The sequence below is a fragment of the Microcaecilia unicolor genome, chromosome 7, assembly GCF_901765095.1.
Source record: "Microcaecilia unicolor chromosome 7, aMicUni1.1, whole genome shotgun sequence".
Classification (NCBI taxonomy): Eukaryota; Metazoa; Chordata; class Amphibia; order Gymnophiona; family Siphonopidae; genus Microcaecilia; species Microcaecilia unicolor.
In genome coordinates, this window is record NC_044037.1 from 29577418 (window position 1) to 29596115 (window position 18698).

Below are 18698 nucleotides of genomic sequence, written 5' to 3' on the forward strand. Positions count from 1 at the left end.
CAGCTAGTGGTATATAAGTAAGTCATGTACATTTTTGGTACTTTTTCACTCAGCCGGTCGTATATGCCTCTTAATGGTAAAGGTCAATTTGGCATTCAAATACCAGAATACAGACCTAGGCCAGTTTAATCTGATTACGCTGCATAGAGAGAGAACCGAGGCCTGGATGCTCTTCATGCCTATTGTACACACCAGGCCCAAAACTTAGCAATACAAAAAGGTATTACCTTATATTTTTGGATTTTATTTTTTGGGATATTTTTGGATTTTATTTCTGTGCATTCAAGTAGATTTAACATGACAACCACACTACTTTAATCCAGTATCAGAAGAACATGTGTGCCAAAACCCCCAGAAAAATACCGAAACTGGACCTCACCTTTAACCAAAATGGCTGAAGTCTGCATGCAGTTTCGGCATCACACAAAGCATCCTCATAAGATTCCAGAGCAGAATGAATCCCCGAACGGTTGCTGTGCAGTAAGTGGTTGTTTGGCGCTGTAAGTAAAAACAGAACAATGCTTGGTTATTGAATTCAATTTGGAAGAGAAAGCACCAAGGGTGAACCTTTCCTGGTCTTTATAGCAGGAAATCATTAAGGGAATTCAGCAGCTAAGATAAGATTTTGCTAATTTAACATCTTTGAGTACCGAGCTTTGACAGCAGCTGATTGTAACTTAGTTCGATTGCGCCAACACATCTACTGAAATGCTGTACCTGCTTAACATTTCACTTCCAAGACAATTTACAATTGGTACGATGCTCAATCGAACACAGACGCCCCACATTTTTTACCTAAACTTTCATCTCCTCGTATCAGTCCTCTGCCTCCACTACCCTCCCTCATCATCTTTCTCCAATTCTTTCAGGCCCAGCCCTAATCCCAACAGCGAGACCCAGCACTGGATGAACCAGCAGGTGCACTACACAATCGTCTGGGGCAGCAGCTTGTGAGGAGTGGAAGAACAACTGAAGTCAAGGCCAACCAGTTGCACCAACTCAAAGAGCCCTGAGCATGTACTTTGTTCTTTTAAACAAATCCGCAGTCAAGTGGAGAACTCGAACGCCCCATGGGATAACACAGGTATAGAAGAAAGTGGGATGTTTGACCACGGCAATTCTCAATACTCCACGACTCCCAGTCAGGATTTCGGTCTAACCACAGTACTGAAACAATACTAGTTACTCTCATGACCAAATTCAAACAAATGATTGCAACTGGAAAGAACATACTACTTCTACAATTTGACATGTCAAGTGCTTTCGACATGGTTGATCATGGACTACTACTACATATCCTTGAGTACTTCGGAATTGAAGGAAACATTCTTAATTGGTTCAAGGGATTCCTAACCACACGATCATACCAAATGACATCTAATTCGACTACTTCAGCTACATGGATACCTGAATGCGGAGTCCCACAGGGATCCCCCCTCTCACCGACACTATTCAACTTAATGATGATACCCTTGGCCAAACTATTATCAAAACAAAACCTCAACCCATACATATAAGCAGATGACGTAATGATCTACATCCCATTCAAACAAGATCTAAAGGAAATTTCTAATGACATCAACCAAAGTCTCCATATCATGCATTCATGGGCGGATGCATTTCAGCTGAAACTTAATGCAGAAAAAACCCAATGCCTAATACTCGCCTCTCAACATAACAAGAACAAATTCACCACCATCAACACACCAAAGCTGAACCTTCCAATCTTGGACACCCTAAAAATTATTTGAGTTACCATCGGCGACACCTAAACACTCAAGAACCACGCGAAAAACACAACCAAGAAGATGTTCCATTCCATGTGAAATTAAAAAAAAGAGTCAGACCTTTCTTCCCAAGGACTGTTTTCCATAACCTGGTACAATCAATGGTGCTCAGTCATCTAGACTACTGCAATGCACTCTAAGCGGCTGTAAAGAGCAAATAATCAAGAACTTCAGACAGCCAGAACACTGCAGCTAGACTCATATTTGGTAAAACAAACATGAAAGTGCTAAACCCTTACGAGAAAAAGTACACTGGCTCCACTTAAAGAACGCATCACGTTCAAGGTGTGCTCCCTAGTTCACAAAATCATTCACGGAGATGCACCAGCCTACATGTCAGACCTGGTAGACTTACCACCCAGGAATGCCAAAAGATCATCCCGCACATTCCTGAATCTGCACTTCCCTAACTGCAAAGGTCTGAAATACAAACTAACGCACGCGTCAAACTTTACCTACTTGAGCACACAGCTATGGAACGCATTGCCGCACAACATAAAAACGAGTTACGAATTAATGAACTTCCGCAAACTACTGAAGACCCATCTCTTTAACAAGGCATACCACAAGGATCAACCAATGTGAATATAAACAACTCCTCCACATACAGTCAGAACTGTCTTACAATTTCTGCTTGTTATACTACTATCATGTCGCCCAAGATCCTTCTGCAACACTATATGTCTATTTTCTAATATATTTCCACTATTCATGATTATTGTAAGCCACATTGAGCCTGCAAAGAGGTGGGAAAATGTGGGGTACAAATGCAATAAATAAATAAGACCTGGAGAGATTAATCTTAAAAATACTTGTTTATTGATGAAAGGAAGACTCGACACAACCGTTGTGTTTCGGCCATTAGGCCTGCATCAGGAGTCTCGCTCGACAGTGTTACCATATAGTGGGTTCAAACGCCGGAAAACAGCTGATGCGTGCATTAGGGAACACGTAATGTGTTGATCTATGAAGTGGGTCTTTAAAAAGACCTTTCACAAAGGAACTTGCTTGTAGACAAATAGATTGTCTGCATAAAGCACTGAAACACAACGGTTGTGTCGAGTCTCTCTTTCATCAATAAACAAGTATTTTTAAGATTCATCTCTCCAGGTCTTGTATTGCCGTGGTCAAACATCGCACTTTCTTCTATACCTTTGTTCTTTTAGCCACAGGGAGGTGGGCAATTTTCAAAAAGACCAAAGCAAACCACCCAAAGGTGGAGGTGCGCTACTTCCATATGTCAGAAGGATGCAGAAGCAAAAAGTAGGGCGAGTAGGCTCTTCTCAAACACCAGAGGAGACATAATAATGGAAACAAGAGTGTTTATTGCAAGAAAACAGAAACGACTCAACACAGCAGCTGTGTTTTGGCGCCCAAGTGCCTTCCGCAGAAGTCTAGAAAATATACAATTGTCAAAACATACAATAAAAAGAAAATACAATAAACATGGAAAAAAATATATATATGGAAAAATATACACATATATATAAAAGATGCCACGTGAATAATCAATAAATCTATGTATATATATAAAATGAAAATATATGGCATATGTATAACAAATATTGTAACGTAAAAAACAATTATATATAATGTAAACATATAAGAGATACATATATATGTATAAAATGTATATACAAACATGAAACATTATATATATATATATATATATATATATATATATATACATATATATAAACACAATGTTATATCCTAAAACAAATTAATTAAATAAACCAATGTAGCATATTTCAAAATGGTGTAGATTAAACGATATGGCCAAAACATAAACGAATGTTGTATGTTAAAATGAAATCATTTTCAAAAAGCCCATTTACCCAAATAACAGCCAAAGTTAATAAAAGTTTAATACTTTGAAGTTGTGTTTTTTATTTTTTTTTAACAAAATCGTTCCAGGAGTGGGTGATTTTAGGGGGATCATGATTGTTGAATTTGATTGCCAAATCTCTGGTGAGGTAGGTGTAAGGTTGGAGGTTCCATTTACAATGCTCAATATTCTTGTACTGCCCATGTCCCCTTCCAAATCCTTATTACCAAAGTTTAAGCGTCCTTAATATTTTTGGTTCCTGCACCCCTTTAACTGATCAACGAACCCTTGCGCTCTTCCTAAACTACATGTCCACTATTTATTTTTATTTATTACAGTTTCTACACCGTACTATCGAAAACTTTCTAGGTGGTTTACAATTTCCACATACACAATAAAAACAAATCAATAACTCTTGATCTTCCAGCAAGACAAACAAAAGTCATAGGTAGCAAACATCCCTACGTCCAGATCAATACCAAAAGTCTCCCTAAAAAAGAACGCCTTCGCACATTTTCTAAAACTGACCATAGTTCTGCAATAGGCGAATTTGATCTGAGAGCCGATTCCACAGCCTCACACTCCTTCCACACAAAACAAAACATTCTCAATCTATGATCTTCCAATCTCTCAATCTATGATCTTCCAATCGTATATATTTTGTAATTGAGTAATTTTCAATCATACATATTTCGTAATATAGAGTAGCCAAACCAACTGAAGCCTCATTGTTCAGACCCTTATAAATTAGTCACGCACTAATCAAACCGCCATCAACCCTCCCCCGCTGCCGTTCTTACTTTTGCTGGCGGGGGACCCCAAACCCCCGCCAGCCGCCCCGCGGTGTTTGAAATTCATCTTCGGCCTCCGTGGCCGTGCTGCTGTGATAGGCGCTGTTGAAATCCACTTCGGAGGCCGAAGATGAATTTCAAACACCGCGGGGCGGCTGGCGGGGGTTTGGGGTCCCCCGCCGGCTGAAGAAGAAGTTTTTGCGGCAGGTGGAAGCAGACCTCGGCTGGCGGGGGTTGGGGTCCCCCGCCAGCAAAAGTAAGAACGGCAGCGGGGGAGGGTTGGCGGCGGGAGGGGGGTGGAGAGAGTCATTGGTGGCGGTGGGGGCTCGGCGGCGGTGGGGGGGGGGGCTAAAATGTGCCCCCTCCCTCTGGCTCTGGCCCCCCCTACCGCCGGAGTCCAGATACGCCCCTGGTCAGAACCTTAAATTGTGAGCGCCATTTAACCAGTAGCCAATGAAGTTTCATCAGAACTGGGGTGATATGGTCAAATCCAGCTGTTCTGGTCACTCTCTTTGCTAAAGCATTTTGCACAATCTGAAGAGGATGCAACAGGGTTCCCGAAGCTCTCATAAGCAAAGCATTACAGTAATCGAACAGTGGAGTGACATGAGCAGAAACAACAGATCTAAAGTTATCCTCTGACAAATAGGCCCATAATCTACTCAAGAGCCTTATTTAAAGCAAATTCGTCTGACCAGGCTCCGGACATAGCCTAAAAAAAAAAAAAAAAAAAAAAAAAGACAAAGAAGAGTCCAGGACTACCCCAAGATACTTCATTTCTGGTTTAAGATCAATCATTGAACCTTCCAAATCAATTAGTACAGGAAAAGATAAATCAGATCTGAATAAATCATTATTTGAGTCTTAGCCATTTTACGTTTTAATCTATTGGCCAACATTCAGCTTTTCACTGTTGACAAAAAGAAGATGTGGGCAATCAAATGCCTCTAACAGATTTCTCAATACGAAAAACGAACTGGATATCGCTGGCATAAAGCTGGTAAGATACTCCCAAACCTTTTAAAAGCTTACATAAAGATAACATATAGATAAACAAAACAGGTGAAAAGAGCCAAATCCTTGGGCACCCCTGAATGAATTTCTAGCCAACTAGATGTAGTCTGATTAGTTTATACTCAAAAACATCTACTCAAAAAAGAGCCAAACCATGACAGAAGTCTACCTCCCACTCCCAATTCATCTAGGCATCCCAGCATCAATCCATAATGTAAAAGTATCAAAAGCCACTGAGATGCCTACAGCCACCATAAATGTAGCTCAAGCCCCTATCAAATCCAGCTCTAACACTGTCACACACTATGATAAGCAATGATAGTGACTACCGACAACTGCATACCTCACTAACTGCTAGCCACTAACAGTGCTAACTGGCCACGTTACTAAAATTACAGCATTACCTAGTTATACTACTAATAACTGTCCTAATAACTGCATTCTGTCTAGAAAATTTTAATAAATTGTCTCAGATTTTAGGACCCTTCTCTGCACCCCATTTGACCTCTTCTGGTTAAGAACCCCTGAAGTAAATCACACAGTTACCAAACTATCTAAACCACTGGCCAAGACATCCTGCTTCCCCACGCTCACCGATACCTGAGTTTTAGCCATAGTCACCCCCTTCTTGGGCACCCAGTACAGCTGTATCACTGTTATAAAGGGCTCAAAGCCATCTGCTGTTAACTAGTCAAAATGAGGGCTGGGATTTCTTTCTTTCTTTCTTTAAAATCATATAAGCCACCAATTGCTGTAGGTTCCCGGGAGAATACAAACCAACATATGAAAACAACTTGACAGACATAATATTAACTTACAAAAACAAACTCAACATACAGAATAAAATCATACTTCTGGTAAGAGCTAATGGAACTCAAAATCATGACAAGTTACCCTCACCCCTTAGATGCCAGGGTAGAATGAGAAGTTTTTGCTTTCCTCCGGGTTCAGTCTACCTAGAACCACAGAATCTCCCTGGAGGAGGGGATCCAAGGTCGTCTTTTTTTTTTTTTGAGAACCATAGATATCTTGCCACTTCAGTCAAATCTGTCTGAAGATGATAGAGAAAGCATTGCTTCAAAGTCCCTCTGTGCTGCCCTCCCCATAAAGCAGCGATTCCCAAACCTGTCCTGTGGGAGCCCCAGCTTTACAAATCTCCCTCCTGCATTTTCATTGTGATATCCTTACCAACCAGAAACACAAAAAGGTCAGCACGCACGTATCTAAATCTACACTACCCTAGCTGCAAAGGACTCAAGTATAAATCAACACATGCATCCAGTTTCTCCTACATAAGCATGCAACTATGGAATGCACCATCAAACGTCATGAAACCAATTCACGACCTAACAAACTTCCGGAAATCATTAAAAATCAACTTGTTCAAAAGGCATACCATAATGATCCAACCTAAACACCTGACCCCTGCTACACAACGAAACTTATACCAGAACTGGACAAAACGTAACTCTTTCTTCTTGACTTCCTAATTTAATCTGTCACTCGTGAACTTTTATGCAATACCACTCTGTATTTCTCATACCGGAATTTGCGATCGCCATCACGGTACTATGTAAGCCACATTGAGCCTGCAAATAGGTGGGAAAATGTGGGATACAAATGCAACAAACAAATAAATACATAAAGCCTGATTGGCCAGGGTTCCCCCAGGACAGGTTTGGGAGCCTCTGCCATAAAGCATTCCTGCCCATTTATCTTTGTTACATTTGTACCCCGCGCTTTCCCACTCATGGCAGGCTCAATGCAGCTTACATGGGGCAATGGAGGGTTAAGTGACTTGCCCAGAGTCACAAGGAGCTGCCCGTGCCTGAAGTGGGAATCGAACTCAGTTCCTCAGGACCAAAGTCCACCACCCTAACCACTAGGCCACTCCTCCAATCATGCCTCTCCAGGACCCGACAGAGGTAAGCAATCTCATTTCTCTCTTCACTATCCCGATATGAAGAAGGTGGTTTATAAATCGCGTTGATCCGAGACTTTTGTATATCAAGCCACATACTGGTGGAATTCTTTGCCATCTACTCTAAACACACATGCTACACAAAGTTCAGGAAATCTCTGAAAACATCTTTTTAAGGAATTTGTGGTAAAGATTAATGTGAAAAGCTGTTAGGAATCCCCACCAGCCACAGCAAAAGGGCTGCAATTTTGGGTGGGCCCTGGCCTCACCTGTGGCTACGCCACTGGAAGACATCTCATCTCCCACTGCCTCAGGCACCGATTGAGATTTTAAACTCTTCAGGGAAGGGAAGAGACGCACGTTTATCACCACTGCACAGCTCTGCATACATCCAGTAACACTATAAAATTGAATGGTTAGGTGCGTTTCACCTGAGGCGATATTGCCTTTTATGATTGCTCCGTCCATCCGCATAGATTTGGTTGTGCATGCGCAAGCACAGGGCTGTGTAAGGAGATGGAACGAGATGGTGGCGGCTCAGGTCCCAACTACCCAAAACAGATCTGAGAGGAAGTGGAAACGAAATGAATAGAATGAGGTGTGAGTGGACACAAAGAAAAGAGGAGGCCCAGGGAAAGGAGGAAGGGAGCATGGAGAGGAGACGCACCAACAAACCTCCACTCAAGTACTCCCTCTCAACATTCATTCCACTTATCTTGCGCTCATTCCTTCAACTCATCATAAGTGCCCTATCCACTCAAACAGCCCTACCACCAGTCCTAACCCCCACTTATTCACTCAGCACCGATCCACCAACTAACTCTGTCTTCTCCAGCAACTGTTAGTCTGGATCCTGTGTCATTCTTGTAGTGGTGTTGTCCCCCACTATTTGAGATGCATATCTACCCTCCCTTAGGGGTGAAGGTAAATGTACCTGCTTTAAGTGTGCATTAAAAACTCATTTCTTCTTGCAGGCCTTTGACCCCTGCTAACTTGGGCACCTGGGCTGGGGTTGTGGTTGCTCATGTTAGACTTGTCAGGGGTGAGAGGGCTTTGAGCCACAAACTTTTCTGAAGTAATCTGAAGTAAGAGAATAACTAAACCAAATCCTGTGCCTCATTCAATCCAACCATCTACCACTCACCACTGGTCTACTCAATCAGCCCCTCTAGCACTCCCCGTCCCATTTGGTCACTCCATTGCTCAGCTCCCACCACTCAATCCCTGCATACTTATTGAGCCCCCCTCCTACCACTCACTCATTCAGATCCCCTTTGCTGATCAGCCCCCATCATAAAAGTGAAATTTGCCTACTTACTATGGGGTGGGGGCAAAGAGAAAAGAGGTGATATCAGCGGCAGGGGGAGCAATTCAGTATCAGCACCTGCATCATTAGAGGGATCTGCACCCCCCTCATGACCACGCCAAAATATACCTATCTGTTAATTCACTCACAGCCCAACTGCCCACTCAACCTCCTGTGTACTCGTTATGTACTCACTTGCACATACTCCTGAGTGGAGGAGTAGCCTAGAGGTTAGTGCAGCAGACTGAGCCTGGGGAACTGGGTTTGATTCTTACTGCAGCTCCTTGTGACTCTCGGCAAGACAATATCCCAGGTACAAAGTAAGTACCTGCATGTAATATGTAAACCACTTTGATTGTAACCACAGAAAGGTGATATATTTTATTTTTTTATTTATATATTCTTATATCCCACAATTAACCAACAACAAGTTTCGGTTCAATGTGGCTTACAATTGACACTAGGGGTTACAATTTGCTGGCGGATTAAGGAAGAGTTAGGGAATTAGATTGTTAATGAGTCATTGGTGACGTTTGCGATTAATCATAGGCTTTCTTAAAATAGATACGTTTTCAGTTCCTTTCTGAATTGGAGGTAATTATTTATGCTTCTTATGGTCTTGGGGATTGAGTTCCACCATTTGGCGCCCAGGTAGTTAAACCCAGTTGTCCCATTCCCTTTCCCTACTCTACCCAAACAATGCATCAAACACACTTTTACAGTGCTTACAAGCAGGTACTTTTCAAATTAATATCTGCAACCTTGAAAACAAAAATCATTTATTTTGAAATTTTAGTTAAAAAAAAAAAAATGACGATTACATCTTGAAATGAAATTTCCCAGTTAGAAGAACTTACAAAACAGCGAGGCCCTTTTATGAAGTGGCAGTAGGGTTGGGTGTGCCCAGGTGCGGCGGTAGTTCTGAGTGTGCCAAACGCCATTTCCTGAGCTAGAAAATAATTTTTATTTTCTTAGCATGGGGGGGGGGGGGGGGGGGGGGGGGGGGGGGGGGGGGGGCTGTGAGCAGGTATTGCCAGCAGTAATCGGGAGCGAGGGCACATTTGTTACTGTTACGCAGTGCCCGATTACCTCCAGGTTGTTGTGTGAGCCCGTACTGTCTACTGAAGAGCTTAGGCAGTAAATGGTCATGTGCTAATTTTGATATTAGTTCACGGCCATTAACTTAAAAAAAAAAAAAGAACCAAGTCTTTTTTCCCGCCGCAGTAATAAGCGATCTGGTACGCAGCAATCCCACGCGCCAACACTACTGCAGGCCACTTTTTACCGTGGCTTGGTAAAAGGGCCCCAGTATTTGCAAATAAAAGAGAATCTTCTCTCTATTACTAAAGAAATAAAGAGAATCTTGGTCCAACATTAGAGGAACCTCAGCGAACAGCTAAGTAAAGGCAAAAGGAACAAAAAATAAATTACTACATGACAGCTCCGACACAAACTCTTATCAGAAGAGTGTACATGTTCCATTCCCTTAGGCGTAGTTTGTATGGGCCAAACAGAATGAAGCCTTGCTAGATCAGGAATGACTCACAAGCAACAAAAAAAAAATCAAGCAGAGCCAAAAAAAATAACACTTTTATAACATATAATACCTACAAGTGAATTTTAGGTAGTACGTGATGCACACAAAAGGAAATATAATCTCAGCTACAGGTACAAAATGCAGGGTTCTTGAGTTAGGAGCCACCACCCAAGAAAAATATATTGGCGTTATTGTGGACAGTATGTTAAAAATAATTTTCAGTCCATTCCTCAGAAATATTTCCTCAAATTATTACTTTAAAAGGAGTGAAGCCTATGAAAACTGGGATTTCTTTAATCAGTGGGATTTGAATTAGAGACTTAAGTATATGTATTGTTAAATAACTTCTGGTTTTTAAAAGAGAAAGAATGTCATCAGATGTATTATTTCTAACTAATATTGGACAATAAGTATGTTTTCAATTAAATTATTTGACTATACACAGTATTGGCCTTGAAGAAGCCAACCAGATGATCAATGTGGAATAATGAATTAGAAAGTAATATCTGGGGATAATCAGGTTAATACCACTGTTTTTTTCTGTTTACTGTTTAATTGATCTCCTTGTCTTGTTTCACTCTCCGTATTTAGTGGTCTAAGGAAGAGAATAGAATTACCTGATTGAAATAATTCCTATATATTACTTTCTCTATTTCTGGCAAGTAGTTTTATCGCTTGTAAAAATTTAAATGGTTATAAATAAATTTTTTTTAAAAATAATAATAAATTTTCAGTCCAGTATACAGTAAATACTAAAAAAACAAAAAGAAGCCACACATGATCAAGGAAAAGTCAAAAAAAGAAACCCAGGAGGAACAGGTCTTTGGTGCAATCGCACATTGAATGTTGTGTGCAGGGGTCGTCCATCTAAAAAGAACTACAAAAGGCTTGTTGAAGTGTAACAAAAGTGAAAAAGGAAATGCACACCTCCCTTATGAAGAGAGGATGAACTCAGAGCTCTTCAGCTGGGAGAAAAGACAGAGGATATGACTGAAGTTGATAAAATCATGAATAGGATAAAACATTCATAGGAAGCAGTTATTAAACGTACAAACACCAAAAAACACAAGAGGACCTGCTATGAAACTAATGACCAACAGAATTCAGTGGCATAGCCAGACAGCCAATTTTGGGTGGGCTTGAGCCCAAAGTGGGTGGGCACAAAATTTTCTCTCTGCCCTCCCCCCTTCCTCCCCCCACTCTCCACCCATCCCCCAGCTTCTCTCAACTCAAAATATAAATATTTGGATCACGAGGATCTCCCAAGCTCTGTCACCTGAAGACTTCTTCCGAAGACGGCCCTTTTACCAAGCTTGGCAGGCAGCAACAGCAACTCCTCAAGCCACTGTTGCCGGCACCCCATGCATGCTTAGCTGTCGGTGGCTGAAGGATGCTTCCACCATCTACCAGGCTTAGAAGGGAGTTTTGGCTGCCTTCAGAGGAGGTCCTTGGAAAATCCCTACCAGCTACAGCAAGGTCACGGCTAGTATTAAGACAGGCTGGGGCCCAGGGCAGTAAATAAAGAAGGCTTCACCCCCCCCCACCAAAAAAAAGAAATAAACAACCTCTCCACCCTGCCTCCCCCCAATATCCACACCTGCTATTACAACCACATCAACAGACCCTCATTAAATACAGAACAAGAGATCACAAATTAGAAATAAAAATAAGTAGACAAAAATCAAACTGGGAACCTTGGTATGCACTGCAACAGTGGAGAAATAAAAAACAGAAATGTATTTTCTTTTCTACTGAATACAATAAAAAGACATCCGCTATGCACATTTCCCAAGTTAACATATTTCAGTTAATAAATTCAAAATAAAATGCCTTTTCTACCTTAGTTGTCTGGACATTATATTTTTCCATCATGTTGGTTCCAATTTCTCTTTTCCGCTTTCCTGTCTTCTGCTAATTCTCCTTCAAGCAGCTGTTGGCCATTTGTCTTTTCTCCTCTTTCCTGTCTTGTTCCATTCCCTCTGATAATATTAGCTTTCCATTTTAGCTCTTCCCTGCCTCTCTATCCACTGAAATCTCACCCTCTTTTCTTCTATTTACTTTTCAGATACCTATCAAATTTCCATCTCCTCCATTCACCCACTAGCTCTCCTATCCCCCATCTCACTCTTTCCCCAGCCTTCCATTCCCTTTCATCTTCAATCGACTCCCCACTACCATATTTCTATCCCCTGTAATCTCTATCCTTCTCTCATTCATTTCCTTGCCACCCCTACCCCTTGGCCTCTCCCACATTTACATCATTCCCTCCCAGTGTCTCCCTCTTTCCACACTTCTAGACCAGCATCTGCTCCCTTGTTCTTCCCAGACCAGCATCTTCCTGTCCCTTCTCTCTTCCCTCTTGCCCGCTCCCCTTTGGTTCAGCATTTCTCCCTCTCTTCCCTTCCACCCATTGTCCAGCATCTCTCCCTCACTCCCTTCTGCTCCTGGGTCCCACATCTTCCTCCGTCTCCTCTCTCTTCTGTGCAGCATCTCTCCTTCCCTTTCCACTCATAGCCAACATCGCTCCCTCTTTTTCCTCTTCCCTCTCTCCCTTGCATCCCAAGTCTAACATCTCTCTCTCCCTCCCCTCCACCACCATGTACATTTCCCTGTCTCATTCCTCTCTCCCCTGTGCGGCATCTTCCCCTCCCCTCCTCCCAGCTCCAACATTTCTTCCTCTTTTGTCCTTCACCCCTCTTTACAGTATCTCTCCTTCCCTCTCCACACCCCACCCTACATCCACCAATTTTCCCTCTTCCCCCCTTGCAGCATCTCTCCCTCATGTCCAACAATTATCCCTCTCTTCTACCCCTCTCTCAGCATCTCTCCTTCCCATCCACCCCCATTTCCAAACGTTTTCACTCACCTACTACCCCCCCCCCCCTCTACGCAGCATCTCTCCTTCTCATCCACCACTGTGCCCAACAATTTTTACTCTCTCCTACCAACCCCTGTGTAGAATTTCTCCTTCTCTCCTTCCCATCCACTCTCTGCAGATCTCCCTCTCTGTGATACGTCCGTCTTCAAAGAAGGGTCACGGCCGCATGTAAGAATCGCTGCCAATACTGCCGGCTGACAAAGAAACCTTCCCTCTGCTGTGTTCCTCCCAGGTTGTAAACAGGAAATTGCACAGAGTTGGGGGTGGGGGGATGCAGCAGAGGGAAGGCATCCGGGTCAGCCAGCAGCAGCGATTCTTACATGCTGTTGGCGACCCTTCTTTGAAGACAGACGCTTCCCTGAGAGGGAGATGTAAAACAGCAGCGCCACAGGAACCTAGTAGCTTCCTCTTCAGTGCCACCAACGGAGTTGTGAAGGGTGCATCATTGCTATGCCCCTGCAGCAGACCGAAACAAATCACAGACAGATTTATTTTCAGACAGTGCATAATTAAGTTCTAGAATCTGTTGCCAGACAATCTGGTCAAGGCAGACAAACAGTGGGATTCGAAAGAAACTGGGACAAGTTCCCGGAGGAAAAGCCCATAAAAAAAAAGCTGTTAGCCAGGTAGACCTAGGAGAGTCATTGCTCATCCCTGGAAATGAGCTGTGAGAAGTGGGAGAACAGTGTCAGCATGGCTAACCACAGAATGAAATGGATACACTTTTCCTTTCTGAATTCTAAACACACTATTTTGGCTTTCGTGTTCACGATGGTATAAAATAAACACACGCATACTTGTTCTGGATGGAGCTTTTGATTTGTTGACTAGGATTTGTTATGGCTCTGCTAAGCACAACTCATGCAAAAGTCTACCACTCCATTCAGAGTCCAGCATCTCTACAGGAGACAGCGTTCAGTCAGCAGATCCAACCATAATATATGTCAAAAATGCTGGGCCTCATAGTCAACAGTTCAAAGTATTTCTATGGCACACTTTCATTTGAGGCAAGCCTAATGGACTGTAATGTCTAAGAAGCATCCGAGGCTAAACCACCATGTCCAGGTTGTGGATGACCTTTCAGTTCACTAGCCACTTACGTTCCTACCCGTAACCTCCGCTCTCAAGACAAATCCCTCCTCTCAGTACCCTTCTCCACCACCGCCAACTCCAGGCTCCGCCCTTTCTGCCTCGCCTCACCCCATGCCTGGAATAAACTCCCTGAGCCCATACGCCAGGCCCCCTCCCTGCCCATCTTCAAAGCCTTGCTCAAAGCTCACCTCTTCAATGTCGCCTTCGGCACCTAACCACCATACCTCTATTCAGGTAATCTAGACTGCCCCAACTTGATATTTCGCCCATTAGATTGTAAGCTCCTTTGAGCAGGGACTGTCCTATTTTGTTAAACTGTACAGCGCTGCGTAACCCTAGTAGCACTCTAGAAATGTTAAGTAGTAGTAGTAGGTAGCAGACTACCCATTACAATCTGACCAAGAAGCTCAGCAAATTCCAGGCTGTCAAACTGTACTGTCCACGGACACGTCCACGGAAGGAGGCTCCTGCTTTTTTTTTTTTCCATTTGCCATCAGAAACCAGTGGCTACAAAACTGATCTTCACTGGAATGGTGGCAGCCCACGGGCTACAGGAACAGGCAAGGAAAAGATGGGCTGCAACCTTGTGTCAGTAAATCACACACACGTGTGGACCAGGGCACTAACCCACGAATGAACTTAACTGCTAGAAAAGAAAATCGCACTTGTAAAACTGAGTTGAAACCTGTTGGTACCTGAATTAGGGAGCAGAAAACAATCTTCCAAAAGAGTGGCCTACTGGTGGCTCTGTGACAGCCCTGAACAGGATCCTACCAGTTTTCTGATCCAGGAAGAGACCAGCCTGCAGGCCAGCAGCAGATGAGCTCTCTCCTGCATGTGTATCATCCCCTATCTTGAAGCCAAGATCTTACATTGAACCTGCCCATACGGTGGGAAAATGTGGGATACAAACAGGGGTGTGCTGGTAAATTTTTAACAACAGGCTCTTTCTCCGGACGTAGCCAGCTCTGCAGTTGGAGGGGCCAGGGGTGGCCGGGGGGGGGGGGGGGGCACACTTGCCTCTTTCTCCTCCCTTCGTGCGGGCACGCTAGGCATACCTTTGCTGGCAGCCACCACTCGCAACGTCTTGCTCTGAGCAGCATGCTGGAACTTCTCTCACATGCTCGAGAAGTCTCAGCCTGCTGCCCAGAGCTGGAAACAAGGAGCGGGGAGCAGCAGTAGTCTATTTACTTGGCTGGCAGGGCTCAGCATCCCCACCAGCAAAGTAAAAGAGAATTCAGCAGGGGGCCCAAGCCCACATTTTGGGAGCCAGTTGTTAAAGTAGCCATGGAGGGCCCTACTTTAACAACCGGCTCCCAAAATTCTTAAAAACTTAACAACCGGCTCTTGCGAGCCTGTGAGAGCCTGCTCCAGCACATCACTGGGTACAAATGCAACAAACAAATAAACAAACAAACAAATAAATAATAACGGTCATAAAAGCCAGGGAACTAGGATCCCCATAGCACTGTTCGGGGTAAAACAGAGCTGTTCTTTATCGATTGAAGATACCCATTGTGGTATCCAGCAGACTAATGGCCATTATCAAACATATAAACGGCAAGTGACCGACTCACCTGCAAATGCGCAGTAGAGACTTCCGTCTCTGTCCCGCCCCCGTGTCAAGACGTGATGACAGAGGGCGGAACAGAGAGGAAAACGGAGTCTGAGTTACTGTCGGACGCTGCCGCCTGGAAACGAACATCGCACGCACCAACCTCCACCCATCCCCGCCGCCGCTCCCGCCCTCCTCCATATCGGGCCCCCTGCACTGACCTGACAGCGCCTCTCACCTCCATGTGGAAGCGCTGCAGGCAGCAGCAGAGCGATCTACTGCTGCCTGCAGCGCTTTCACATGGAGGTGAGAGGCGCTGTCAGGTCAGTGCAGGGGCCCGGCACAGAGGGGGGAGGGAGCGGCGGCGAGGAGGGTAGCTGGAAATCTCGCCCGTTTTAATGGGCTTAACAGCTAGTTATATCATTGTTAACCTCCCCCCACCATGAGAATCATCCTTAGCTCTCTTTCAGGATGGCCAGCCACACACAAAAAAAAAGTAAATTATTTACCTGTAATGTTTATTCACACGACACAGCCTCCTCTTTTAAGAAGGTTTTCAGTATCGTTTGCTATTTTTGATAATATTAAAACAGTTACAGCTTAGTCTATCATAAAGATTCCCACTGTGCACATTGAAGGCATTTTTTTCTTTAAAAAAAAAAAAGGAAAAATCGCCAGACATTCCTCTAGCGACACTGGTTACATAACACTAAATACAAGACTCCCTTGAGCTGCTGTCATCAGAGAAGCAGAATTACAGATAAATCATTTCAGCTTCCCTTACACAGAATTCACCAGCAGGGCCAGCAATACAGAAGGACAACCGGGGTGGCACTGCCCTTGTCCTCTCTCATATAACACTCCTCTCCCTTTCATCCGTTTCTGACATTCTGCACCCCCCCCCCCCCACAAGTCAGGGCATTCAGTAAAGGTGGGGGAGGGGAGAATCTAGGGAGCCAATGCTAAATAGGTGCAGAGGCACAGGGTGCTATGGAAAAGGGCGAAAGGGGTTCCCACCTGGGATGGCAGCAATTCTTGCTTCGTGGTTGCAATCTAACAAAAGTCTTTTTGCACTGGCTCTGTTCACCAGGGATTCCCCCTCCCCGTGCATGCTTATGTGGGATGAAGCAACCCTTCTTATCTGTGAAGGCGACATTACAAATAGATAAGTATATATTCGATTCAGCCCAAAATACTGCAGCTAGCAAACAAAAGCCAATCCCCCTGGCCCGAGCAGACAAGCCAATCATGGATCTAAAAGGTGACAACGATAGCGCAATGTTCTCAGACGCCTGACCCACTTTCTGGGTTGCCTCCCTGGTTATACAACTGTTCTGTTCTATTCGAGGCAGCGGGATTCCAGCTCAGCACACGCTTACACAACACTGTGCTCCCCTGACCCACTTACACCTGCCCGCGCAACTTCCCAGGAGCACTTATGCGCCCAAACGCTGCTGGGCTACCCGGCTCCCTGCATCCCAGAGCCAGCGCCACTCTCCAAGCACATTGCGGGAAGTTCAGTGCCAAACTCCTCCGGATTTTCGGAAGGGCGCAAGTTAGGCTCATTTCTGCCATTCCCCCACCAACATACGTCAATTCTGAGGGTTTCAAGACTGAGCGCCAAAGTTGAGCCCAGCCCTCGGAACCACTTTTTTCATTTGCAAACCAATATATTTACCTAGGCTGATCGCCTCGTTGTACTTGAGCAGGGCGCTTTCCCAGCTCTTCTCCCCGCACAGAGCGCTGCCCTCCTGCCCCAGCTGCAGCGGGAAGCACTTGGCTAGCAGATTGCTCAGGACCACGTTGACTCGGCAGTGCCTAGCCGGCTGCCCGCACCGGCGGCAGCGGGGGCTCCCCGATTCCCTCTCCAGGCACCGCCTGCACCAGGTGTGACCGCACGGCAGGGACACGGGCTCGTACAGGACGCCCTGGCACTGGCGGCAAGTGAAAAGGTCCTCCTCGGCCCGGATGCTCTGGGCCAGGCGCTCGGCTCCGATCCGCCGCTGCTCCTCCTCCTCCTCCCCGGGGCCCCGCCGGTACCCCTGGAGGGCTTGGCATGCCGGAGACTCCGGATCCTGCAGCCGCCCACCGTACTGCTCCGTCCCCAGCTCAAAGTTTTGCACCTTCACCGTCTCGGCTGCTGCAAAGTCCAGCACGAGATGGTGGCTGTCGGGGGGCTGCGAGCCCATGATCCCCGGGTTGGAAGCGGGGTCAGCTGCGCTCCACCACAGGCCCCCGCTGATCCATCCCTGCTGCAAGAAGACTCATAATAATAACTGTCTCCGGGCAAAGGCAGCGTTATATAAAATCAAAGCATGTGACGTGCAGCTGCTCCTCTCATTGGCCGGAGCCCAGGAAAAGGTTACAAAAGCAGCTGCTTTTGTAACAGTGTTGCAGCTGAGTGTGGCGAGCTAGCCTTGCATTGGTGGTTTTGGATGTGTGTGTGTGGATTTTGCTCAGCACAAAAAAAAATGACACGGCCGGCCCTCCTGAGCTTTCAGGAACAACACGGTTTCGAATCCGATCCCACTACAGTAGTTTTATTGATTTAGTTCTTGGGATTTGTAAAGCGTCTTCGGGAAGAGGAGAATCACTCGTGTTTGGCTTTCACACAGCATCAGAGAGAAAAAAAAGAATTAATATGCATGGCAGGGATTTGCATACACACACACAAAGTCCAAGAGCTGGCTGAAATCCGCAGGTTCCGGGTGGAGAGACTGAGCAACCACACTTCAGAGGTGTCACTTCGGGGAATTGCACTCAGGGGGGCCAAGGACAGGTCTCCCCTCCCCCGTCATGGGCAGATTCAGCATTTACCTTCTCCAACCCAGCTCGGTCTGCTGCTAGGGGAACAAGCAGTTCAGTTAAACCCCGCAGCTTGCTCTGCATCTAATGTGCCCCCTGACCCCTAAACATGTGCCTTAGAAGAAGCAGCTCTGCTTCAGTTATGACCTAAGGGCCAGAGAACACAAACACTATTATCTCACCC

At 44.9% G+C, this 18698-nt stretch overlaps 1 protein-coding gene across 2 annotated transcripts in view; it reads right to left on the reverse strand.

Moving 5' to 3' along the window:
• Window positions 1-18048, reverse strand: part of LONRF3 (LON peptidase N-terminal domain and ring finger 3) — a 50237-nt gene extending 32189 nt beyond the window's left edge. The window contains exons 1-2 of one of the 2 annotated variants that reach the window (XM_030209941.1): window positions 17388-18048; window positions 380-498 (exon numbers count right to left, since the gene is read on the reverse strand). In XM_030209941.1, coding sequence (XP_030065801.1) covers window positions 380-498; window positions 17388-17898 — 630 coding nt within the window. In that variant the 5' untranslated portion in view covers window positions 17899-18048. The remainder of the gene's footprint in view (window positions 1-379; window positions 499-17387) is intronic. The other variant, XM_030209942.1, reaches the window with a different exon arrangement.
• Between the last annotated feature and the right edge of the window lie 650 nt (window positions 18049-18698).